We start from the raw sequence: 26,387 nt of genomic DNA on the forward strand, positions 1-26,387 counted from the left end.
CTGCTCTGTTACAGAGAGCGCTCAGCTGGCATATGCCACGGTGCATGGGGAGCCGTCTTTGTTGGTCTGGGTGAGGAGGTCCCCAAGTCCAAAAGGGCTCGCATTAACAATGATCTCAGTGTCTTTTTGTGGGTTAAAAAATGCTAGGATGCATTCATCTGACAGTGCCTCTTAATGTTCTTGAATGAGATTTGTTCCAGGGCTGTCCATCTCCACGCCGTGGATTGCTGTGTGAGGTTTCTCAGGGTTCCGGATAGGGTGGCCAGGTTTTCGATGAAGCGGCCACAGTAGGTGACCATCCCTAGGAAACGTCTGACCTCTGAGATGGATTCTGGGGTGTCCCTGACCTTCGCTGGGTCTGCGGATAGTCCTTCTTCCCGAAAAATGAAGCTGAAAACTTGATTTTGTTTTTCACGATGAAGAGTTAAGCCCAGTGACTGGATCCATGATAGTACCTTCTCTAGCTGCTCCAGGTGTTCACTCTCTGACTTGGCACGCACCAGAATTTCGTCACTCATATTCAAGGTTCCTGGCAGCCCCGCTGACGAGATGCCAAAGTTCAGCATTTTATATCTGTAGAGGCCGACGTGGGTTGTGAATGTGGTGATGTATCGACTGTCCTGGTGGAGTAGAAGTTGGTGGTAAACTGAGTGGAGGTCAGCCTTGGAAAAGACTGTTGCGCCTTCTAGTTTTGCGCTAATGTCGTCCAGTGTGGCGGTCAAGTACCTTTCTCTTCTAATTGCCTTGTTGGGCAATCGCATGTCCACACAAATGCGGACGCTGTTTGGTTGTTTGGGTTTGTGAGCAATGACAATTGGGGACCCCCAGGGTGTTGGTCCTTCGACTCACTTGATGATATCTAGGTCTACTAAGTTCTGTATTTCTTTCTAGACTTTGTCATGAAGATGGAAGGGCACTCTTCGGTGTTGCAACGCCACCGGTTGGACTGTGTCGTCAGATCGGTTTGCCTTCCATCTGCCCTATTCCAGTGAATATATTTTGGAATTTCTGTAGCTGCATCTGTACATCTTCGACGAACACCCCATGGGCGAATTGAATGAGTCCCAGGGCTTCTGCTGTGGCACAGCCTAGTAGTGTTTGGGTCGCTACCTTGGTCACGTAGAACATGGCACGTATGGAGACACCATGGTGTTGAACAGCAGCAATGAAGGTGCCCTCTACTGGTAGTGGGGTCTTGCCCCAAAAGTGAATATGCATACTCTGGTCTCTAAAATCGACGGAGGCCCAGGTAGCGTCCGGTGCTGCTCGTCGGCCATGATATTTACTGAGGCACCAGTGTTGAAAAGCACATGGAATGGGGTGTTCAAAATTGTCACTGCACATCGGGGTTGGCATTTTCCCCGGCCACTGACTGTGAGTACGGCCGATATCAAGAAAACATCTTCATCTTCATCCCCTATGCCTGCACCTGGTGGTTCCATCTTAGACTCAGTGGACGTAGTGTTGGCGGACTGGGCCATCCTGTCTTGTGGGAACCCAAGGGGTGTTCTTTTCCTCTTGGTACACTGGCAGGGGCCGAGGCTCTGCATACCTTGGCAAAGTGATTTGCAATTCCACACTTTGTGCAGGTGTACCCTATCGCTGGGCAGTCCTTCTCGTGAGGGAGATCATACCCGCACTGTGGGCAGGGAGCTGGGATGGAGGGGTTCCACGGCTTCCTCTGTCGCCACATGCTCCTTGTTCCTTGAGTCCTCAGGGTTTATTTCCCCACTGAGCATTCCTCTTCGAGTTCAGTGCTGACTCCATCTTGGAAGCCTTGACGTCCCCCAGTTTGTGGGAACGTCTCAGCTCATGGATCCCAGGGAGTGCAATTCCTGGTTCACGCAGGATTTGGTTTCGTAGTTTGACTGAGTGGCATCCAATAATGATTTGGCGTCTAACCTTTGTTCTCCCAGGTGCAGGTTGAAGCCAATTGTCTCAGGCGACCGTGGTGCTTTTCCAGGTTTTCCTCACTTTGTTGCATGGCAGTGCGCATGACAAACTTCTCGTAGTCGGTATTCGCCATTGGAGAAAAGTAGTCTGTCAGCGCCTTGACAACTGCATTGTATGAATCATCGGTGGGGCGCAGGATCTTGAACAGCTTGTGGTCCACTGGCCCTGCTGAATAGATTAGCGTACATTATTTTGTCAGGTCGTCTTTCTCCGCCGTGGCATTAAAGTACATTTGTAGGTGTTCCCGCCATAGTTTCCTCTGTGTGCCTAGAGTGGCTAGGGCCCCATGGATGTCAAACTCACACAGGGGTGCGAGCGATCCACGTTGTTGGCATGAGCCCCCTTGGGGACATGGTAGATTGGGGTGTCTTCTGCTGATATTTTCCTTCAGGATTGTGGGTCAACCCAGACACAGGCACTTTGGGGGGAGCTGCTGCCCCTTTTTGGGCACTATGCTTGCCCACCACAGCAGGCCTTCCTTGTGATTGGAGCCGCACCCTGCTGTGTGTATTGGGTGAGGGAAGGCACGTGAGCACCCTCTGAAGAGCCGCACCAACCCCAAGGTAGTGGTGACCCTCTGTGAGGTGAATGGCTAGCAGACACCTGGGGCGTCTAGAAATTCTGGCAATGGCAAGTTATTGCTGGTATGAGGATGTTAGGGGCACAGGTTTCCTTACCGGCATGCACGGAGCACGTGGCAACCGTGTGGCGGGCTGAGGGACAGCACGCTGTGTGGATTGGTAGCACAGACACCGCTGATCTGCCTAACTGGCAGGTGCCCACCGTGGACTCCTCGTCGCCAATGTTGTGGAGCTCTGAGGATGGGCCTCGTGTGGGCCTGCGCATAAATCATGAACGATGCATTTATGTTTACTTCACTGGCCCCACTTCGCTCTGTTGGCAAAGGCATGAAGTCGGCCTCTTGATTCACTCTTGCGCGTGATGACATCATACGTCATCATGCGGTTCACGTGATACCACAAGTGAGAGCCCAAGGTCGGGCCTGGCCGGCACACTCTCATGTGCAGCCACATGCTGGATGGCTACTTCTTACAGGCTCCTGGATACACGTCACTGTGAATTCACTGTTGTGCCACGTATTATGATCAATGACATTGGGTATTCTGTTAACCCTTCTTCTTAGTGTAGTTTTCCCGAGAAAAGGGAAACAGCTTGGACTGGAAGTGCTGGGTGAATCCTATAAGGTGTTTGCACGTGCATCAAGCCACCCACCTCTCCTCTCTTCTGATGTCTGGGAGCAGGTCTCTTTAATCTTAGGTAGCTCAACAGGAGGAACATGAGGCTGAGTAGTACAATACACCTTCCATTAATCAACAGCAGTCGTACAGGTAAAAAAAAGATACAGAGGTGTATAGGTTCCTTACCAGTACCAGCTGGTGAATTTTTCAATTGGAGGGGCATAAATATTTGCTGCAAACATTAGTAAGCGACTGAGCATAGCGAGGGAGCCCAAAGCAACCACCATGCAATGTTTTGAATATTAGGTTAAAGCACACATTCTGTGAACAATTAGGTAAAAAGCCAGATAGTCTGCTATCGGTTTTGTAGGGTAACACATTAAAAAATCCAATCGATGCAAGTCACCAACAGTGCACAGGAGTATTTCCCAACGCATTTTAGTGGTGCCTTTACCCACAATATATTTTCATGTTAGCTGTGCCGATAGATTTCCATGCTGGCCGCACATATACATGCCAGTATTCTCTTATAAGAACATACTCATTTTTGCTTTGTGCCTAATAATAGTAACTATACTATTGGAAAATGTCCACGCTGGCTCTGCCAAATCAGAGGCTCGCTCACCAGCATGGATAGTCGCGCTCGCCATGCTGGTGACAGGGCCTCTTGATTCATTCCCAAATCAAAGGCCTGCTAATCAGCACGATGAGCTGCATTCATTGTGCTGACGAGTGGGCTTCTGATTTTGGGGTACCCCCTCAAACCTAGCACAACTAAATTAGAGGCCCGCTCACCAGAACAAGCGGGCCTCTGATTTGCAGGCCTGGAGGGAGGGATGCATTTTTCACGCATTCATACACATTCATTCACACACCCATACACATTCACTCTCTCATTCTCATGCACACCCACACAACATACATTGGGCCTCATTCCGAGTTTGTAGGTAAAACCGTTCATTACCGGCATGGTGCAAATAGCGTGTCCGAGCTGGCAATAGACCGCTAAAAGCACCCTATTACGAGTTCGCGGGCACGGGCTTTGTGCCATGCCGGTAATAAACCTAGCGCCATGCCGCAAAAACGGCTGAAAAACCCTCTACCGGCATGAATCGCACCGAAGCGAACACTACCGCCTTAGAGTAACACGGCATTAGCGGTGACCGTAAATAGCGGTCACTGTTATTTACAGTCACCGTTAAATTGCGGAACCGGAAACAGCGTCATCGCACAGGAACTGGAAGGAGCACGGCGGCCATCTTTAAAAACACAATCCATTGCCATCATCACCAGACAGGACCCTTAGCAAACTTTCGACACACCGGAAAGATCCCATCATCAAGGAGGAATGCCCAAAGCGCCAAAAAAGGGAGCTTCCCGCCTCGGAAAGGAGCGCTTCAGCCCTGATGAACTCCAAATGATGGTGGATACCCTCTACGAGCATGCTGACACCGTTTTCGGCAGTGACATGCGGAGGGTGGCGGTGATAAAAAAAAGATCTGGGCTATGGTAGCGTAGAAGGTGAGCGCCGTGGGCAACACCCCTGCACCACTAGCATTGCAGAAAAAGGTGGGACGACCTGCGGCTGAGGGTGCAGAGCATCCTCTCGGCTAATCGAAGCCAGGCCCTGGAGACAGGAGGAGTCCCAGGTTCGCCCATGAAATTAATGCCGTGGGAGGAGACATGTGCGGCCCCATGATAGGCCCCGAAGCCATCGAAGGGGTTGGAGATATGGATTGCGGGGCAATGTCATCCGCTGATGGAGGTGAGTGTCCAAAGTCAATACTGCCAACGCCAATGTTTTAAAAGTCACTGCTAAGGGCTGGCCAAGTTGTCACGACATCATGGTTGGCTACACCCCCCCCCCCCTTTAAATCACGCCGAAACAAGTGAGACCCAGGCTAGTGCCAGGTGCGAGGCCATAATCTATATGACACATACCACACAAAGTGGGCCATTCCGTGAGGCACACAGGGCAGTTGATGTAAACAGTGTGCATGTGAGCCAGCACAGTACCCGGCCAACATGAGTGACACAGACATATGCATGCATTTCCCACCCAAGCATAGAATAATGTGCCGTTCTCCACCCAAATGATAACCCACTAGTATCTGATTGTGATATTGTAGCCTTGTCCAAATGCTGGCATTCAAATCATCACTCATGCCGTCCCTCTCTTCCACCCCCACAGGCAGCGAGCATGACAGCGAGGACCAGGCAAGCAACCGGCCCAGCACCTCCAGGGGCCAAGGCAGGGGCCGCCGTCTACCTGCGAGCAGGAAAACACCTGGAGGCACACCACCGGCTCCAGCGAGGCCTGTGGAGGGTGCACAACCCCCACCCCCACCCCTACCCCACACTGCACTGGCGGCAGACACATGCCCTACGCCACACTCTAAGGAGTCTAGTGTGGCTGAGGAGATTGCAACCATGGCCCCCCTCGATGTTGCTGACAGCCCCATTTCCATATGCGGAGCAACTGAGGAGGACACATATGGGATTGTCCACACCCCTGATGCCCAAACCAACCCCCAGGTCTCCTATAGTGACTCGGGTGAGGGTGACACACCTGGGCCTATGGGACAAGGAGCAACACAGGGACATGCCAGTCCTGTGGCCAGTTCCCTTAGTGAAGCGCCGGAAACACATATGAGCCCGATTCCCAGCAGGCCCACAACATCAGCCATTGATGCAGAGCGGGCACAGCAGCTCACAGGCCTGATCAATGACTTCATGCAGGACAATCGGCAGGCCAGGGAGGAGTGGCGGAATGAACTGAGGGCACTGGGTGAGGTCATTACGGACAGCACAAACCAGCTCTGTGAGGTCCTTGGCCGGATAGCAGATGCTCTGGAGGCTGCACATCCTGCACGACAGCCCCAGCAGGAGGACACACCTTCTGCATGCTCCTCCACCCAGACCAGCCCGCTCCGTCGGTCCCAACGTACGATGCGCCGCCAGGACATGCCTCCCCCTGCCTCCGGGAGCGCACAGTGACAATGCTGCCATCCACATGTGGCCTATGTGGTCCTTATGGGACTAGTGTGGGGTTGTTGTGGTGGGAGGGGGGGGAGGGTGTGTTTGGGAGTTGTGGTGGGAGGGGGGTGAGGGTGTGTTTGGGAGTTGTGCTGGGAGAGGGAGGTGGTGAGGGTGTGTTTGGGAGTTGTGGTGGGAGGGGCGGGGGGTGAGGGTGTGTTTGGGAGTTGTGGTGGGAGGGGGAGGTGGGTGAGGGTGTGTTTGGGAGTTGTGGTGGGAGGGGGAATGGGGAGGGTGGTGGAGGATTTGTTTTTCATGTTTGAACCTTCAATTTCAATACACCGGTTGTTCAGCTAAAAAAAACAGAGTGGACATTCATCATTGCGCAGGTGTCATTATATATTGCACAGTGCATAGTGTACATGTATCCCCACAACCAGTGCCCAATGTCCTGACATCCTCACACCCTCTGCTGACTTGTGTGTCAGAAATATTGTCCAATCAATGCTTGCCGCACGGCACGTCCCTCCTGTGCATCGGCACCGTGATGCTGTCCTGTCCCTTCTTCCTCCTCCTCCCCTTCATCATCATCAGGTGGTAGCAGTTCCATGTCAGGGGGCAGGGACACATTCCGACGGATGCACATATTGTGCAGCATTACACATGCCATGGTGATCTTGGACACCTTCTCATGGCTGTAGATGAGTGCTCCACCCGACCGGCTGAGGCAACGAAATCGTGCCTTCAACAGGCCAAAGGTCTGCTCAATCACCACACGTGTACGGGTATGGGAACGATTGTAGTCCTCCTTGTGCCTGTTCTGTGGGTTTCGGAGAGGGGTCATGAGCCATGGCTTCAAGGGATAGCCACCATCACCTGCTTGAGAGGGGAATGAAGGTAAGTGTTTGTACATTCATGGTGGACAACTGAACTAGTCTTACGTGGCAGCAGGTGATTTCTGGCAATACGCACATGTCCCTGGATGCATTGACCCCATTTCTGGCCCCACTATGTGTCCTGTGCAATGGAATGATGGAGGGGGTAGCATCTTCAAGATGGTTTATGGTGTGCACTCACATCTTGTTGCACGTGCATCGTATATGCATGCAGCAGTCTTGGGGTAAAATCATCGATGTGCTGTGTTCTGTAAGATTTGGTAGTAGGGAGTGTTGGCTGTAGTCAGTAGCATATTCGTCATTCTGCAGTGATCAGTACCATGGTGACTTGCAGCACTCCTATGGGTGTGCGGAACCAGTGACACGCTGTGGTATCCCTGTTAGGCTCACCTCAATGCACTCCCAGGGATGACTGTCCTGTGTGGTGATATGCTGGAGGCAGCGACATAGTGCATATGCAGTGCATAGTGCAGGAAGCATGTAGTGTTAGGTGTCGGCCTTACATCATCACTGTGGGATTTGGTAGTCATGTGCCGTTTCACTTGCTTTGGGGCACAGTATTCGGTGAGGTGCACATCGTGCACTGGCTTCAACATTTCCACCCAGGTGGAGTATGCATCTCCCCCCCCCTTTCAACCCAGGTGGAGTATGCAGCCACCCACCTCACAACCCCGATGCACTGCCATGACCCAGTCAGGCAACTCACCAAGCAGCCAGGCACGTCGTCCAGCATGTCGCTCCATATAGCGTGGTAGCGTGGAGTTCCGCAGTACCAAAGAGTCATGAGTTGATCCTGGATATCGGGCACAACAATGTGTGATGATCTTGCTGGCGTTACATACCATCTGCATGTTGATGGAGTGGTTGCGATACGCCCCCTCCATGGCATGCGGGACCACCAACACCACATGGGTGCAGTCGAGTGCACCTATACAATTTGGCATGCCTGCCAGTGCATGGAAGGCAACTTTTGTATCGAATATCTCCTGGGGAGTCCGTGGTAGGGATATGTAGTCCCTTGTGTGCTTGAGGAGGGCATCCAGGACGTGGCTCAGTATCCGGGAAAATAAGGGTTGTGATATGCCATGCATGTGCCCCACTGTGTGCTGGTAGGTGCCTGTGGCAAGGAAGTGCAGGACAGACACTACCTTCAGTAGAGGGGGAATGTCGGTGCGTATTTCTATGAGGCTCACTATGCTGTTGAGTATCAGGTCCACTACGGTGGTGATGGGGTCACGGTCAAGCCAGTACAGGGTGTGGATCTGCTCAGGTGTTAGGTTGAAGGGGGTAGCTCTGATGCAAGGGATTGGGGGCTGCCGGGGTGGTAACGGTGGCTGCACTGGTGGGGCATGCTGGGCCTGTCTCACCCTCCTTCTCCTCCTGTGTCTCCTCTGTAGTGGTGCCTGTTGTTGTTGAGGCCTTGCAAGCAGGACCTCCAGCTCCAGTAATGCTACCACTATAGTTATCATCTTGGTGTGGGAGGGGGTGTGGTGTGTGGGTGTGCTCCTTTTGTACTGGCGCTGACTCCATTGCCTCCACCTGTGCTGATTGTGTGCACCTGTGGCACTTGGAAACACTGCTCAGGGTTCTTAACACCTTCTCGGAGATGCCGTTATTTCCTCCATGCCGGTAAGGTCTTTTTCGGCCTTCAGGTGGCCGTTATTTGCATGTCCGCATTACTTGGGATCTGCTCCGGTATACGGCATGCCGCTAATGTCGGCTTGGTGTGTTCACGCGCGTGCGCGGCCTGGCCGCTATTTACGGCATCGTACTTTACGGGACTGTTAATAACTGTCTGGTTGGTCAAAATAGCCCGTAGTGGTAAGCGATACCGGTAATCCTTTACCGGCATCGTTTTTCCCTTATCTCCAACCTCAGAATGACCCCCACTCTTTCATTCATGTGCACACCCAAACATACACTGATTCATTACACATGCAGCCACGGACACATTCACATTTCTTTTCTTACATGCAGCCCAGGTCCCGAATCCACACCGGCAGGTTCCGCAACAATCTTTTGGCTCCTGCACTACATGAACATGACCCAGGAAGCAGGCAGTGCTTCTCGGTTCCTGCACATGCATGCAGGATCCGGGGCACACACTGAACTATGCTCCAATAGCTCTGAATGTACGGTGATGCACAGGTGCTAACCTTTGCACAATCAGATCTGCAGTAACCCAGCCTGCATCCCCAGTTGGTCCAGCAAGACCGCGGGAGCAAAACGACCCTGACCTTAGATGGCCCATTGGACATGGACGGATGTGGTACAAACTGTCAAAGGGAGACCAGGTTTCCCTTTGACAGTTCAAGCCAGCCTAGGAGCTCTCCCTCAGCTGCTTGTTGCAGCTGATGGAGCACTTAGTGTTTTCACTGGGCTTGCTTTGCAGCTCCTCCAAAATTCGTTGGTCAACACCCCGTAAACCATTATGGACGAGTCCCTCTGGGTCTTAACACTGGTACATATTTTGATGAGGAAAACTTGCAAAATCTCGACAATATCTTCAGTTCTTCCACACATAAAATAATTGTTTACTGATTCAATGTTGTCTTCTCTGTTTCATGTATTCCAGGATGAACCGTTGGACGTGAAGAAACCCGAAGTGGGGCAGCTCAGGAAGGAAGCATTTTTGAGAAAGCTGGATTGGTAAGGCTGCTAATCCATGACCTGTTGGTTTCCAGACCCATAGTCACCAGGCAGGGATTTCAATATCTGTCGGAAGCTAAGCAATACCAGCGAACACTTATGAGCTATGGCTTGTTAAAGGTGTGGCACCAGAGGAGGTTAAAAGGCATGCACAGTTCATCAGTATGGCACTGTATGTGTAGCCTATGGTAAATTCATGCACCTTCAGGCCCTTTGGTTGCCTGTCTATTCAGCTCTGGGTGTTCCCGCTGAGTATGGATCTGTTTTCCTAGTCAAGACAGGAGATGTAGACTTGCAGGTACCACATACAGATGAGATATGTAAATAAGAAAATTGTGCGCAACCATGAATGAATACACATTAATTCAGTTTCTTCATCCATAATAATTGTATTTTTTTTATTTTCCTTATTCACATTTTTATTCACAAATTTTCCTCCATTATGCTTATATCCATTTTTCCCACCATGTTTCACGGCATACAGCGCAGGTCCTTCAGGTGGACAATTTGTACTTCTTCTCATATTGATGCTCATTACGGGTATGGTGTATGATATGATATGATATGATATGATATGGCATTTATAACGCGCCTATACACAAGTAGCAGGGAAAGATGGCAGTAACTGATTTGCCGCCACTTTCACCACGCCACCATATGACAAGGTTCAAGGTGATGTGGAGGGACAATCTCTGGCGTGCAGCAGGGTGGTGGGAGGGGCTTTCCTCCATGTTAACTCCAATAAATCAATGAAATATCACCAGAAGAATTTACCTCCAATAAATCGATGAAATATCACCAGAAGAATTTTCACCAGTAATTATTCCTTCAAAACCCAGATAGAGTCCTTTAGAACTTCTTAATGGGGTTGACAGCACTATCCACCGACAGTAATTTGGTGGGCTTACTGAAAACCTGGTGCTGGTAGTTGTATTCGAGTTTGTTAGTATTATCATCTAGAAATGCTGCATCCAGGTCATTGGCTTCATATTTGTTTGATTTGATTTCCTGTTTAATGCATCTTCTGGGAAAAAGTATGGCTTTAATAATCATCATGTTTGCAATTCTTAAGACACTTCTGAAGAAGTGTCTGACTTTTGCATACGCTAGGGTGGCCTTTCAAACCCCCCTACATATTGATCTATTGATTAATATTGATATAATATTAGCATAATGATGCCCAAAGAAATCCAGCAGTCCAAAGCAGCCGAATGTTGAAGCCAGGCTTTCTGAGCTGATCTGGGTGCTTGGAAGGTTGGCACCCTGTCAATAACAGTTCTAGGTGTCAGTGGCATCTCGTGGGAGAAGTCTGTTCGAGGTTTGGATTGTTAAATTGTCAGATTAAAAATGACTTGTGATTCGATGCAGATTTATGAGTGGAACTCCACAGCGCAGAGATTGTTGTCACTGGATGGGGACAGCTCCTTTGGTGCAGCGGCGCAAGTGTTTTTCTGCCTTCGGCACATGATGATGCTGTGGAGTGCCAGGTCTTAAATCTGTACCTGGATCTTCCAGGCGATGATCCCTGGGATGGCAGCAAAAGTGCCTGGTCCCTAGTGTTGGACTTCTTCATTGGGTTTACAGGTCAGATTTTAGGTTCAGCACTGCTCCATGGGACTGGGATTAGGACAGACTATAGGTTTTATGTACACCGGCCACCCACCCTGATCTCTGTAGATTTTGATAAGAGACAGGCAGCAGAGGAAGCCTCAGCTCTGGAAGGGTTTGTTCTCCTTCTGCGGCAGCAACTCCTCTTCATTCAGCTGGCAGGCTGAGTCAGGGTCCAGTAGTTAAGACATAGTTTCAATGTGTTTCTGCTTATCAAGGCAATGGGCGCCACATCAGCTTGTGATGGTCCCTAACGTGTTTTGTAGGTTCATAATTAGAGATCCCAGTACTTTCTCTGCATAGCTTCACCTCGTTGGTAGCTTGTGTCCAAGTGTTCTTAACGTGGATTATGTCTAAGAGGGCTTGAAAATAATGCAAATAATGGCGAAAAGCCCATTATGTTTATTTAGATGTGGGGTGATGAGGCAATGTCTCATGCCCAAATCATACACATAATCAGACACATAGGCTGCCAGCCAATCCAGAGGGACAAAAACCTCTCAAGATGTTCAACTAAAGATAACAGAAGACTGGGGACGATGAGCCATGTCTAAGAATACGAAGCAAGCAAGTACAGAACCAGAATATTGGAAGCCGAGTTCAATCCAATACGATCCAGAAGGCAAGGAGCGAGCCAAGAACCGGGCATGAATAAAACAAAGCAAAGGAGCGATAGGGAGAAACAGAAGAGCACAAATCGTTAAAGCCAATGAACCTGATGTAAGAAGAAAGGCAGCTTGTTGAAGCCCACTGTGTTCTTCTATTTGAACTATCACACATCGCCTGGATACTGTCACAAGGGTGACATGGATCAACAACTAAGCCAAGGTGGAAGTACAGGTTGGGCTAGGTTTCTCTATTTTGGAAAGATAAGATAGGTTGGGTAAGACAACAAAACAGGACAGTAGCTTAGAACTAAACGAGTCCGCCTGTGACTTAGAACAGCAGCACATGTTGGGGTTTATAAGAAGTTTTCATTTGCTCCCCTTCTTCTCGGGGGTTCTCCCTTTGATTCCATGTGGGCTTTGGGGTTTAATACACCCTTCGCATTTGTCTTTTGTAGAATCTTCTCTTCTTTGGATTGCCACTATCAGGTTTAAGGAGTTCCCACACCTTTTCTTTGGGCGTCTTGTTTCCTTTAGTGCCCAGCCCTGCCTTAAAGGGGTTCCCACACGCTTATATGGCATTGCTACCTCAGACAGTGGGGCTTGTTGTCATTAGATCTTCTAGGAGCTTTGAAGAAGACCTTCACCTCCTCCCTGTGTTAGGGTCCTAACTCGTGCCCTCTTTATTAGCGTTCTACTCTTACACTGGTCCTCTTCTCGCCTCCACAGCATGTGCTTGGTCCTCGTAGCTCTGTGGGCTTCACCGATTCGATCAGGATCTCATTCTTAGCCTCTGCATAAGGCAAATTATGCCCCTCATCCCATCCTGGTCTTAATTACTAGGTTTCTTCCCTTGTGCTCCAGATCTTTCTCTAACACCACCTCATGATGTTCTAGTACCACCTGCACCTGGCCCTCACCTCCAATCACGTCCTTAAACTCTTTTCCTCTCACCCCAATGCTCTCTGTGTTCCACCACCTGGTGTTCTGCTCCTTTCACCTCCCAATGTTCTCCTCCCTTCAACTCCTGATGTTAACTCCTGTTGCGTTTTGCCTTCTATCTCCTGATGTCATCCTTTTTTCAACCCCTGATGTTCCTCCTGTCCCTTTTGTCTCTAACCACTTCAAAAACACCTCTCCTACTTCCTCCAAACTTTGTCCTCTTCCCCCATCCTTCTCAAAACTTCTTCCTAACTACCTAGTCTCCTCCAAACTCCTTCCACTCCGGCCCACCTCCACCAAATTCTCTCTTCTTTCTCTCCACCCTCCTTCAAACACCTATCGCCAGCTCCTACTTCAAACATCCATTTGGTTTGACTAAGACTCTGGGCTCAAATAACCCTATAACTCCTCCAGAGAGGTTCGGATTCCTATGCGGGTCAGCACGTGTGAATATGAATGGGCGTGGAGCTCTGATTGCCTGAGCCTAATTGGTTCTCCTGTGTGTGGTTTAGGATTTTTGGGCTGGATCAAGCCATGAACAGGTTGGTCTGCCATCTTGGATTATCCTCCCTCTGCCACACAGCTCCTGGATTCTCATGGTTTCTACCTCTAGTCTGGAGAAGTTATGAAACGGAAATGGGGTGTCTTTTGCACCAAATGAAGCAGAGGGGAAAACATTGTTAAATTTGCAACCAGCTCCTGGCTCACACTCTCTGGCTCTGCTGGTTCACGAACGCAGAATTATTCAACGTCAGGTCTTACCTCTGCTGCTTTGGTTTTCTTTTTGAGAAATAGGGCCTTTCATCCGATGAAGCCACCTTCCCACAGAATAGCACAGACAGGGTTGGTGGCCCCAAGGACAACAGTCAACAGAAGGGAAAAAAACAGAAGGAAAGGAAAAAAAGCCTCTTCTGGATTATCGACTTTCCAGAAGGCAATGAGTATCTCTGACTGCAAGAAGGAGTCCAAGGAAGGAAACCTCTATTATAGGCAGCGACAGAGCTAGGTAGCAGAACTAGGAAGGACTTGTTCCAATGGGAAAAACAAACAGTAGAAACAAAAAGGCAGGATACAAAGACAAACAAAATTAGGCAGGAAAGCGAGGCAAACCAGATGGAAGCAAGGCAGGAAAAGGATTCCAGAAGTAAGCATCATAAAGGGGAACAGGGAAAGAACACAATAAGGCGCAGCTTACCGTATCTGCTGCGGTCTCAAGTAGTGTTCAAAACTGCAGAACCGGAAACAGCAGTGCCGCCATACTGGAAGGGGTGCCATGCCTGTGGCAGCCACCATCCTGGAATGAGAAAAACGGCAATCGGCATGAAAGCAGATGCAGACCTCAAAGAGGTTGAAAATGCCAGCACCTGCGGCACAGGGCAAGGTAAGGCATGACACTAGTATACCTGCAGCACGACAGCCATCAGACATACTGTCTGTCCGCAGTGCAGGCATCTCAGAAAACTATAAAGCACCCCTAGGACCTGGCTGGTCTGACTTTCCAGGGTTAAGGGGTGTCTCTGTTACAACTGCCAAATGAGTACCGAAAGGTCTAGAGTCTTTGTGGACTGTTTTACTTTCTGATGTAGTATCCTAGAAGGGCCCTTTTGTGTATGTTTGGGTCAGGATTGACTAATGGTACCTTGATAGGCAATGAAGGTGGAACCTGACTCGGTCTGCCCCAGACCCAGTAACGGTGTCTAAGTGGAGTAACCAGTGGCTCCTCCCCATTCCACCCAGAGGGCCATCATCCACTAGTTTGGGCAGGCACCTAGCCACCGTGGTTACCACACAAGATGTCCTCAGTTTCAGGCAGGGGACTTTGTTACAGTACCCAGAAGCAGCTTACACAACCTGGAAGAGGAATCAGTATCTTGCCTTGGACTGTATTGCCAATGTTCTTTGGTGGCTTCCATCATTTAATTGGCACACAACCTGGATAGTATATGGTGGTTACCATCTTGTGGTTGGGCAAGCTCTATGGCAGTTGCCATGGTGAGGGTGGCACGTGGCAGAGTTTTCTTCTGGCAGTGACCTTCTGTGGGTTTGCAGAGGTCTACGCTCTCTGTCCTGGAGCTAGCCACAAAGAATTAAGAAGACACTGACACAAAGGAATGTTGTGGTGCAGACGGAGGTTGCCCTGGGAATTCCTGGGGTCAGCAAAGCACAGAGCAGTAGGAGATGAAAGAAAGAGCACCTACCATGCCCAGAGAGCCGCAACTCCACCGCTGATCCATGCATCCTGGTAGCATGTCTCCACCAAGCAAGGGTTGACCATATGAAGTACTGCGTGGTCACGGGGGCATGAATATCATTTCACCAAGATAGCAGGACAGTGACAAGTACTTCCAAAATCTGGTTAGGGGCACTTCTGGAACTGGAAAGGGAGGTTCATGATTATGCATTATCAAATCTGTATTTGAAAGCAGTCTTTTGTAGTGAATAATGCAGGGGAGGGACTAGCATTTTAGAAGAAGACCCAGTAGCCAAGGCACCACCTACAAAAACGATGTACTGCCCCCACTGGTTTCAATTTCACAGTCAGCCAGGCCAGGTTACTCCCCGGGGGAAGAGGGGTACATGCTGTAACCCAACATGCAGAAGCTTTTGGCTTCTTGTAGCACAGCTCATGAATTGCCACCTTATTGCATTTTTACAACCTATAGAACAGTCCCTTCATGAGCTTCCTGTTTTTACTTGGATATATAATAACAGAGGACATGGCACAACCCTTGGGCACCCAAGCACTTGGACCACAAATCAACTGGTAACAGATAAACTAAGTCAGGATGTCAGCCACAAAGAAGACATCAAACACCAGATGCTGACGTAAGATTTTAATTACAACTTGTTGACCTTTCATGTCAAAGAGGTTGTGACCTTACGTTTTTTACGTGGTCTTTGGCTATCCTGAAAATCTGGTGTAAACGGGACTCTTGAGGACTGGACTAGGAGACTCCTGCAATAAATACTGTCAAACACCCTTCTATACCTTCAAACAATTCTTAAATCACATATTTAATGATTTAATTCATTAAAATGTTACTCTGAAATAACCCTTCAGTTTCCTGGCTCTAGCCCTCTTCTGGGTGACCTTATAGTCTCTTTTGTTCCTGCAACCCATGTCCAATAAGCACTTTGCGGATCTTATAATTGATCATCCTGCCATTTCCTTGCTCCTATCCCTCTCAGGTTATGCCTGGTTCTCAGAACCGGTCATTCAGTCTTGTTCGCCATGTAGTTTGTATTTCTGGTGTTCCTCTATGGTTATTTTGTGATCCCTTCTCATTGCACTTACACCCAGTTCCCTTCTCCAATTGCTTGACCCTGCTGCATTCTTCTTATTTCTGTGGCGTCAGTTTGTTTCTTGGTCCTTGTTCTCCCCAAGGCTCTCATGTCTGTTTCTTAGGTCTAACCCTCAATTTATTGGTCTTTTGTTGAATCTTCTACTGTTTGTGGCTGTATTCCTGCACATGTATTGGTCTTATTCATGCCCTGAGTGCCTCTCGCTCTTTGACCTATTCCTGTTTGCAGTCGCTGCATTCCTATTCTCTCCTTCCTTGATTGTCTTGTTATTTCCTGTTTCTTTTCCTAGAGCGGGTGAGCCTGGCCTCCTGACTGTTTCTCACTTCACTATTTCACAGAATTGTTGTGATTCTTGGTTGCTAATTTGGCCTATTGTCACTCTTCCTGCGTCTGTGCATTTCATTCTTGCAGTTCCTATTGGGTGATTGGCTGCATCAGTCTGTACAGGTTGGGACCATGAGACTAGTAAGCAAAGAAAAGGGGAAATGTGCTGAAAGTGGCCAACATGCTGAATGACTGAAGTAATACGTATACTAAGTGTTTAGCATACAATATGAATTCAGTGCTCACAGATAAGCTACACAATCATATGGGATGAGAGCGAGGTGAATACTAACGTATTTACCAAAAAAAGAGTGCTGCATGAGTTTGGAAAATGTATGGTGGTTAATGTGTGATCTGCTTAGGTTTCAGTAATTCCCGCAGTCTAGGTAGGGGTGGCAGCTGTGAATGGAGTCCATTGCATGAGGAAGGTGGTGGCGCGTGCAGAGACGCGGAGCTCAGCCCGCAGTGGTCTCTTCAGAGCAGTCGTAAGGCCCACTAGTGGAGCTGGGAGGCTAACATTGGCCTGTTTTCAGAAATTGCAATGATCTCGTCAGAGGGAGAGGAACAGGAGAATCGATTTATATGGTGGGGAAGAGTGGTCCATGAGGATTTAGCAAGTAATGTTTGTTCAGTGCAGAATGAAGCAAGATCATGCATTTCGGACACCCAAATAGGAGGTGAGGTTTCCATGGCCTCCTCGAAGCCAGGAGACAGTCAATGCGATGAATTTTCTTAGGAGGTATAATGGCACAAGTCCTTAACAGCATGACACATGCTGGGGAGAATTAGGATAGATTTAACAAGCAATACAAGAGACAATTCCAAGCATGGTACACATCAGTGAAGAGGCTTCATCACAACTACTGGGCCAATTTCTGGAGGCCAGATATCCCCACAGATAAAGACAGGCTGTCGCACTACTATGAGAAGTGGTTCAAAAACATAAACGGATGGCCGATATTATGAAGATTTTCCAATGAAGAGAAAACAGACTACAAGAGAGGTCGCCTTTTTCTGTGTGAACGCACCTTCCAAGCACCCAAGGAAAGACATGAACTGGCCCGAGTGTGAGGAAAACTTCACTTCCCCAAGGTCTAGTCAAAAGTCAAACAAGATATACTTCGGTGGTAACACATAACACGTGTGGCGCTTGACTTTCACATGCCAGAGTTGTTTTCAATAAGAGTGTGCGATATGTGCAGTAACAAGGTTCCAAGCAGATCTTGGTCTCCATTTTGGTTCCCCTGTGTGGTTCCTGTGCCCATCCCTTCCTGGGCTGGTAGGATTCCTGTTATTAGCTCAATTGTCTACATCACATTTCGTATATGCCTACTGGTCGCAGATAATTGGAGTGACCTACAAATATGCCTTTAGAAAATAACCAGATTAAGGTTATCATGAACGATGGGCCCTGAAAAAGCATGACTAACACCCCCCTGTGTGTGTTTTTTTTTCCCAGGATGTCTCTTGGAGCCATCGAGCGCATCTCATCCCAGTGTCTGTCTGACCTGCTGGCCCGCTCGCTCTCCACAGACAGAGAGTTCTGGGGCATCTGGAGACCACTTCAGCAGCGCCTGCTGGGATTCCTGCAAAGGATAGACCAGCGCGCGCAGATCCTCCTCAAGAAAGCGGGAAAATGGAAAGGCCCGGAAGCCTGAGGCGAAGAAAGGGAACTCGTCGTCTGTCATATACAAACTGTGTTAATAGGTAGCCAAGAAGCACACGAGTGCAAGAAAAGGACTGGGAACAGCGTGGAGAACATTTCACTGCCCAATAGAAGAATAAAAACCGATATCATTACAGTGCTTAGAAGGCAGAGGAATCTAGCATGCAGCACTGTATAAAACATATGATGTGTAAAGAAATATGATACATGGGGCCTCTTATAGCTAATTGCAATGTAAAGCTTAATTGGTGGCATTGATTTTGCATACGCATAAAACAGGGGCGTAGGAGACACATAAAATCTGGGGGGACAGGGGACATCTTGGGGACTTTGCTTTATTTATTTATTTATTGTGTTTTAGTCAAAACTTGATTTTTCACTAAATTTGAATTAAAATAGCAGTACGTATTAAATTACAAAAATCACTGTATAAAACAAGAGAAAAGAAGAAACGAAAACAGAAGAACATTAAAGGATGCAGCAGCAAAGAACATGTCTTTGTATGTTGCATTTCTGGATTTTTGATCTGACTATGAGCTCATGGTAAGAGAGAGGAAATAACAATGACTTCCAGTGGGCCACAGCTTGGACGCCAGCTCGTTAAGAGGCAGGTCACCTGTAAGTGGACTCCTGCCAAATAAAGGAGTTGCTGCCTTTTCTACCAACTGCAAGTTGCAACTTTTTTTGTGTGGGTCAAAGAGACGTATGTGTCTCGTGGAATGGAAGGATGGGGGTTTCAAAGAAAGAGGAAATCTTGTTTTTACCTCTGAGTAAGCCCTGTTATGGGAGTAGAGGGACCAGGAGTGTGATGTTGCTGCTTTGACTGTCCTCCGGAGGTGGGAGGGGTACAGCAAACAAGGAGGATGAGCGATCGCAAGCCCACCTTCTTATAAGCACTCCCAAGGCCCGCGGCCGGATGTGTCGGACCCGAGGGATGCCTAGTAGGTGGGGTGTATGTGGAACCAGGGAGGTGGCCAGAGGGGCAGCCTGCTAAGTGGGCTGCCCTTCTAGCGCCCCTGCGAGGACTGGGCCAGCCTATCACGATGAGTGCCCTCTTATTCCATCTCATACTGGCTTCAGAGCCTAGCCTTTCTTTGCCTTTGTTATTCTGAATGCAGAGCTGGACTCTGTTCCTTTCTCATTTAACATTTGCTGCAAAGCCTGATCTTTTTGATTCTCTCATATCTTACTAGGACGGCAGAGCATGGGTCCTCTGCCCTGTTACATTATTCAAAGAGCCCCTCTGGCCTTTCTTTGTCTCTCCCTTGTCTCACTGCTTGCTTGCTTAATACATACCTCCTTGCTTGAACACTCAACATATTCTCCCTAACACAGCAATGGCAGCTGCAGTCTGTCTTAACTTCTATTTTTTCTGTGTCTTGAATTGGCCTCTTATTTCCACTTTTCTGTCTGCAGGGCAAAGGCATTTGCCAGTCACTGCCATGATGTTTCTACCTGGCCATAAGAGGGCAACAGCTAGCCAATATTGGAAGAACATGGGCATATTATGCCAGAGGCTGGCAACTGCCTTCCTAATGTCTACACAAGAGACACAACTCTTGCCTTTGTTTCTAACAGTAATTTAGTGGATGAAGAAACGCGAGAACACACATATTGCTTATAAATCAAGGGGATGATGTCACACTTGGTTAAGACATTTTGATCACGCCAGGAGCTAATTTCCAGCTGCAATTAAACGATTACCTTTTAGACTTCTGGCTTTAAATAACGTTAGTATCACCTAGAAAGCACAGAGGTTCCTCAACAGGGTTCTTGGAGCACGAGGGGTACCCTACTTGTGGGCATGGATGATTGGAGGATATTCTTGCCCTGGTTTGGAGCCTGGCCCCTACAGCCATGATGGGGGGAGGGGCCTATTACTTTTGGTTGTGCATACCCTTTGAGGGTGGGCAGACATTGCCTCCTGCTTTGCCCTGTGGGGAAGACACACACAGAAAGAGCAAGGCACAGTGCCCTTGTGGGTTTTTCACACTTCTTCCTCGGGGGGTGGGCAAAATTCATTCCACAGAGAAAGTGGCACATGCTGCGCAACATTCTCCCACTTTGACAGTGTCACCCAAAGAGCTTAATTGGCCATTTGAAATACCTCTGTCGACTTATTATTGTGCAATCCACACTGATGGGTTTAAGCACCTGCTTAACGCGAGATGGCAATTAAGGGCATTTGCCAAAGCACTCAAGAAGCACAGGACACCCTCTTACCAGCGACATGCCATGCTCACTCATTCTGATCATGAATTTCCATTTATCTGGGGTCATGTTAAATGTATTTATTTATTACATGTGTAGCATCACCCAAAACCCCCGAGCATCAAGGCGCAAAGTGGAGAGCGGTCGCCGGAGGCCTGAGGAGAACAGCAGGCCTGAGAAGCCCTGCCTGGGCCTCCGTGAGTGTTTTGTTTTGTTTTGTTTTTAAAAAAAAGAAAAGTTGAATTGTTCCTCGCGCTCCTAGCGCGGTGTTTGGCCTGCTCCTGCTCCCCCCTCCCACTTCCTGGTCTTCCTCTCCCTCCCCGCCTCCCTGCCCGCCCCCCCCCTCTGATTGGCTGTGTGCCTGCCTCCCCTCTGGCCTACTCGACGGCCGTTCCCCACGCTCGCTTCTTTTCTCCAGCTGAGCGTGGAGAGCGGTCGCCGGTGGCCTGAGGAGAACAACAGGCCTGAGAAGCCCTGCCTGGGCCTCCGTGAGTGTTTTGTTTTGTTTTTAAAAAAAAGAAAAGTTGAATTGTTCCTCGCGCTCCTAGCGCGGTGTTTGGCCTGCTCCTGCTCCCCCCTCCCACTTCCTGGTCTTCCTCTCCCTCCCCGCCTCCCTGCCCGCCCCCCCCCTCTGATTGGCTGTGTGCCTGCCTCCCCTCTGGCCTACTCGACGGCCATTCCCCACGCTCGCTTCTTTTCTCCAGCTGAGCGTGGAGAGCGGTCGCCGGTGGCCTGAGGAGAACAACATGCCTGAGAAGCCCTGCCTGGGCCTCCGTGAGTGTTTTGTTTTGTTTTTAAAAAAAAGAAAAGTTGAATTGTTCCTCGCGCTCCTAGCGCGGTGTTTGGCCTGCTCCTGCTCCCCCCTCCCACTTCCTGGTCTTCCTCTCCCTCCCCGCCTCCCTGCCCGTCCACCCCCCCTCCTCTCCCTCTGCCTATAACCTCCCCCCTCCTGGGCAGCCCTCTGCCCGGCAGCCCCCGCGGCTAAGGGCCCCAGGCCAAGGGCGACTCCTACAGTGCGGCTCCCTGTGTGTCTGCAGGTGTCCGCAGGGGACGCCAGGCGCCAGTTCCACCTGTTCTCCGTTCCCCGGCCCACCCCTCCTACTCCTGGTTACATCCGCAAGGGGCCTGCCGCACTGTATTCACAGTTGAGGTATACTAGGGTGCTTTTTCTCCCCTCGCAGGATTCTCAAACTTAGGTGGCCCGGTACCTAATACGCATTACTGTTTGCTCTGATTTGTGGTATACTAGGGTGCTTTTCTCCCCTCGCAGGATTCTCAAACTTAGGTGGCCCGGTACCTAATACGCATTACTGTTTGCTCTGATTTGTGGTATACTAGGGTGCTTTTTCTCCCCTCGCAGGATTCTCAAACTTAGGTGGCCCGGTACCTAATACGCATTACTGTTTGCTCTGATTTGTGGTATACTAGGGTGCTTTTTCTCCCCTCGCAGGATTCTCAAACTTAGGTGGCCCGGTACCTAATACGCATTACTGTTTGTTTGCTCTAATTGTGGTAACTTGTGCTTGCCGCTCACTTCCTGTCTGCGTGCTCTCGTTTCGTCTGTCTCCCCCCTCCCCCTCCCTCCCTCCTACTCCATGGTGCTCTCCGTCTCGCCTATCTTCTCTAACTGCTTCTCCATTGACTATCCTGCTCTCCTCACTAAATCTGGTAGGAAAAAGTTTAAAAAGGACATCCTGGTCTCCAACCCAGGCCTCCCTATCGCTGACACCTACACTAATGCCTGCTCTAAGGAAACTCTCACTGACATCCTCTTTTTCGTGCCTTCGCCTGACCTATGGACCCTTCATATGGTCTCTGTGCTCTCTCCTTTCTCCTCCTCTCCCATTAATGGTGGCACCCGTTGGGATGTCCTCTTGGCCCCCTTCCGCTCCTCTAAGGCCATCATTAATGTCTACGCTAATGGGACCGTCTTGGTCCAAGGCCCTCAGGCCAACCTTCACCTCTTCGATAGACGCTTCCCACACCTCATCAACTTCCTCTCCTCTCCTGCTGTCCCCCCTCCTCTATCCTTGGCTACCTTGCCTCTACCCTCCCTCCCTGCCCCCTCTCGTGCTCCTTCTTCACCTCCTTCTTTAATACCTCCGCAGGGCGTACCTCTGATCTGCACCCCTCCCCGGAAGTTCTTCAAGGATGGCAGCCTTCTCCACATTGCCACACTAAACACTCGCTCTGCCATCAAGCACTCCTCCAATATCTGTCACCTTCTTGAGGAACTGGACCTCGACGTCCTTTGTCTCACTGAGACATGGTTCACAGCCAGCTCTGCCACCTGCTTTGACACACTCCTACCTGACGGTTACAAGATCCTCTCCATGCCCAGGCCCAACCGTGCAGGGGGGGGTGTTGCCCTTATCTTCCCTGAGTGGATTCCTGCCACTGTCACTCCTACGCAGACCTACTCCTCTTTTGAATGTCTTGTCTGCCGACTCTCTCTCTCTCCTAGCCATTCCCTTACCGTGGCTACTATCTATCGGCCACCTGGTCAAATTTCCTCCTTCCTCTCTGAGTGGGCTGACCTCTCCTCCGCACTCCTGTCCTCAACCACTCAACTCCTCTTTCTTGGCGACTTTAACATCCACCTTGATGCCTCCAGTCCCCCCACTGGTCTCTTTCGTGACCTCTGCGACTCTCTCTCACTCTCTATTCTCCCATCTGGGCCTACTCACTCTGCTGGGCACACTCTTGATGCTCTGATCTCTTCTGACCTTCCCCTCTCCGTCCCTCTCTCCACTCCTCTCTCCTGGAGTGATCACTTTCTCCTATCCTCCCACCTCACCCTGCCTACCCCACAGGCAAAGCCACCCTCTTCACTGCCACCCACCTTCTCGGTCATCCGACCCATGAAGCGTGTGTCAGTTGAGGCTTTCGCTGCTACCTTCTCGCCCCCCCCCCCTGCCCCTTCGGCTGACTCCCACCCTGACACAGCCCTCTCCATGCTCCACTCTGCTATATCTGTTACTCTTGATATCCTTGCCCCCGTCATGAGAATCCGCCTGAAGCCCAAAGCCAAATGTAACTCCTGGTATGACTCGGATCTCGCCACCCTAAAACGCAAGTGCAGGGTTGCAGAGAGGAAATGGCGTGCTTCATGTTCATCCTCTGACAAACTGGCCTGCCGCCTGCTCCAAAGGCAGTACCGGCTCTCCGTTCTCACCAAGAAGAGAGCCCTTATCCAAGCCCGCATCTCTGCGGCATCAAACAACTCCGCCGAACTCTTTAAAATCTGCAAGGAGCTGGCCAACCCTGTTGCAGTCTCTACCTCTCCTGTCCCCTCCCAGGCCCTCTGCACTGCACTGGCCTCTCACTTCATCTCTAAAACTCAGGACATCCTGTCCTCGCTCTCCTCCTTTCACCTCCCTCCCTCCCTACCCGGCCCTTCCTCTGGCCCTTCTGCGGTCACCCCTCCTCCCTCTTTCTCTGCCTTTCCACCTTTCTCTGCTGACGAGGTTTCCAGACAAGTCCGATCAATGAAAGTCTCGTCTAAACAGGTTCGCCCCTGTTCCTCCAAAACTATCAAGGACCACATCGACTCCCTGGCTCCTGCCCTGGCTGACTTCTGCAACCACTCCTTCGCCTCTGGAGTCTTCCCTTCCCCCCTCAAGCACTCCCTTGTGCACCCTCTTCTCAAGAAACCCTCCTCCGACCCCTCCTGCCCGGCTAACTATCGCCCTATCTCCATCACTCCCTTCCTGGGCAAGCTCCTGGAGAAACTGGCCATCTCCCAGCTTAACCTCCATGCTGAATCTGTTGGTAGTCTTCACGACCATCAATCTGGCTTCAGAGCTGCCAGAAGCACGGAAACTGCTCTCCTGAACATCCGTGAAGACCTGCTCTTGAACCTCGATTCCAACACTCCTTGTGTTCTCATTCTGCTCGATCTCTCCTCTGCCTTTGACACTGTCAACCATGCCATCCTGCTCAACCGTCTCCGGGAAAACCTGGGTATCACTGGTCAGGCTCTGGCGTGGCTGACCTCTTTCCTTTCAAATCGACCCTCCCAGGTCCAACTGGGGTCCTTCCTCTCCGACATCTTTTTCTCCACCTGTGGTGTCCCCCAGGGATCTAATCTCTCTCCCTGGCTGTTCAACCAGTATCTGGCACTCCTTGCCCACCGCATCGCCGCTCTCTGCCCTAATTTCCAGTGCTATGCGGACGATACCCAGCTCATTTTCAGGCTACCCTCAGCCTCCCCCTCTCCTTCCCTCATCTCTGACTGTCTGTCTGCTATCCAAGAATGGTGTGCCGCCAATGACCTCTGCCTTAATGCCAGTAAGACTGAGATTCTACTCATCAGTACTCCCACTCCCTCCTTCCCTGCAGCTCTCTGGCCTGCCTCCCTTGGCCCCCTCCCTGCTCCTACCTGCAAGGCAAAAAACCTTGGGGTCATCTTCGACTCCACACTCTCCTTCTCTCCTCATATTTCTGACGTCACCAAGAGGTCACACTACCAGCTGCACCTCCTCAGAGGTATTCTTCCCTTCCTCTCCTTCCCCCAGAAGTTCACTGTCTCCCGAGCCCTGGTTCTCTCGAAGCTGGACTACTGTAACAGCCTCTATCTTAACCTGCCTGCCTCCACTCTCCGCCCTCTGCAACTCATCCAGAACAGAACTGCGAGACTTGTCCTTGGCCTCAAGCCCAGGGACCGTATCTCTCCAGGACTGAAATCTCTACACTGGCTCCCAGTGGCTGCGAGGATAAAGTTCAAAACCCTCTGCATTGTCCACAAGGCCTTCTGGGGCCTGGGTCCTAAATACCTTCAACTCTCTCTTCCCAAATATCTTCCTTCCCGAGCCCTTCGCTCATCCGCCTCCAATTCCCTCATGGTTAGCCGCTTCTCGAAGCAACGAGCTGGGGGTAGATCTCTCTCCGCGGCAGGGGCCTCCCTCTGGAACAGCCTTCCTGCCTCCCTGAAACTTGAGGAGAACCATCTCCGGTTCCGGAAGCACCTCAAAACCTTCCTCTTTGCTTCTGCTTTCTCTCTCCCTCTCCCCTGCTGAACAGCTAATTAATTCTTCACTGAAACTGCACTGATCCTGCAACTGGAATACTCTAAACGGCCTCGGTCCTGGGCCCAGCCACTCTCCACTTGCACTGATGCCCTGGAACCCCTTTGCACTGCGGGACTGTCTCTGTATCCCTACAGCCCCCCCCCCTTCCCCAGCACTTGCTCTGCACTTACCTCACACTTGCCACCAGCTGGCCCTATTTATTTATTTATTACTTTACGCCACTTACCTTGTACTGCACTCCCCCCCCTCCCCTTCCCCTTGCACTTTTCCCCCTCCCTCACCCCTGCACTTGCGCGATCTGAATGACACCTGGACTAGTATGATCGTTGTCTGTCTCCCCTTGTCCCTCCCCTCCCTGCCTCGTCGCGCCTTGAAACACCTGTGTATAGGCGCGTTACAAATACCATATCATATCATATCATATCATATCATAAAGTAAACTGCATGGAGTGGACCACTTCCATTGGCGCACGTTTTTACTCGTCTGCCACAAAATGGAAGATTTTAGCGTAAAAGGCAGGTGAAATCACATTGCTTTTCCACTTTGGAAGAGTGTAAATAACTCGTGCAATTAGCGATTGCTGCCGGAATTGACAATGGCTTCCTCTGGACTCCGCCCACTTTTACCAGGTTTAATTTCCAAGCAGATCCCAGAGGAATCCCTTTCCTTATTTCCAGCATGAGAATCCATGCTGGCATTAAGGCCGCATTTGTCTGGTGGAGCGGGAAATACAGAGGGTCCTGGTGTGTCTACTTGGCTCCTAAACTCCACCCAGAAAATGCATGAAAATCTAGCCAATTAGAAAAAGCGACAGTAATAGTGTTTTCCACCACTTTTTCTGAACCAATTGACCTGGAAAATGCTGTGTTGCATCGGAAACTGAATGCATTCACTCTGCCTATTATCCCATCGGAAGATCACGCCAGGTGGTGAACACAGATGTTACATATTCCTGTGCACTGCATTTGGAGCATTAACTAACTGAGCTACCTTACAAATGATATCTCCTCTGAGGCTTTACCTG

The 26,387-nt window shown here is 50.0% G+C and overlaps 1 protein-coding gene across 1 annotated transcript in view; it reads left to right on the forward strand.

Moving 5' to 3' along the window:
- Positions 1-18,711, forward strand: part of LOC138447836 (Golgi-associated kinase 1A-like) — a 280,368-nt gene extending 261,657 nt beyond the window's left edge. Inside the window, exons 3-4 of the mRNA XM_069604247.1 lie at positions 9,600-9,673; positions 17,915-18,711. Coding sequence (XP_069460348.1) covers positions 9,600-9,673; positions 17,915-18,113 — 273 coding nt within the window. The 3' untranslated portion in view covers positions 18,114-18,711. The remainder of the gene's footprint in view (positions 1-9,599; positions 9,674-17,914) is intronic.
- Positions 18,712-26,387: the final 7,676 nt, after the last annotated feature.

The sequence above is a fragment of the Ambystoma mexicanum genome, chromosome 1p (assembly GCF_040938575.1).
Source record: "Ambystoma mexicanum isolate Mex_15411 chromosome 1p, UKY_AmexF1_1, whole genome shotgun sequence".
Taxonomy (NCBI): Eukaryota; Metazoa; Chordata; class Amphibia; order Caudata; family Ambystomatidae; genus Ambystoma; species Ambystoma mexicanum.